At 63.3% G+C, this 270-nt stretch overlaps 1 protein-coding gene across 1 annotated transcript in view; it reads right to left on the bottom strand.

Annotated features, from left to right (window-relative positions):
• EMH_0004670 (uncharacterized protein) overlaps positions 1 to 270 on the bottom strand; it is a gene marked incomplete at both ends in the record, with an annotated part of 7,962 nt that overhangs the window by 1,002 nt on the left and 6,690 nt on the right. The window contains 1 exon segment of the mRNA XM_013496872.1: positions 103 to 270. Coding sequence (XP_013352326.1) covers positions 103 to 270 — 168 coding nt within the window.

The raw sequence follows: 270 nt of genomic DNA, 5'->3' as shown, positions 1-270 counted from the left end.
CAGCAGCAGCAGCAACAGCAGCAGCAGCAACAGCAGCAGCAGCAGCAGCAGCAGCAGCAGCAGCAGCATACCAACAGATGCCCCTCTTTTCAGCAGAGTAACAAATCCAGCCATTCGGGAGCCCGCGGCGACTCGCCGGGGGCGGGCCCCCCCCTCTGCTGCTGCTGCTGCTGCTGCTGCTGCTGCTGCTGCTGCTGCTGCTGTTGCTGGTGAGGGAGAGGGAGAGGGTGATGCTGCTGCAGCAGAAGAACTGGATGGTGCCTCGCTTGT

This window comes from Eimeria mitis, genomic scaffold (assembly GCF_000499745.2).
Source record: "Eimeria mitis Houghton genomic scaffold, Emh_scaff235, whole genome shotgun sequence".
In the NCBI taxonomy this organism is placed as follows: domain Eukaryota; phylum Apicomplexa; class Conoidasida; order Eucoccidiorida; family Eimeriidae; genus Eimeria; species Eimeria mitis.
Note: the sequence above shows the minus strand (reverse complement) of the source record. Positions and strands in the feature narration are given on the sequence as shown.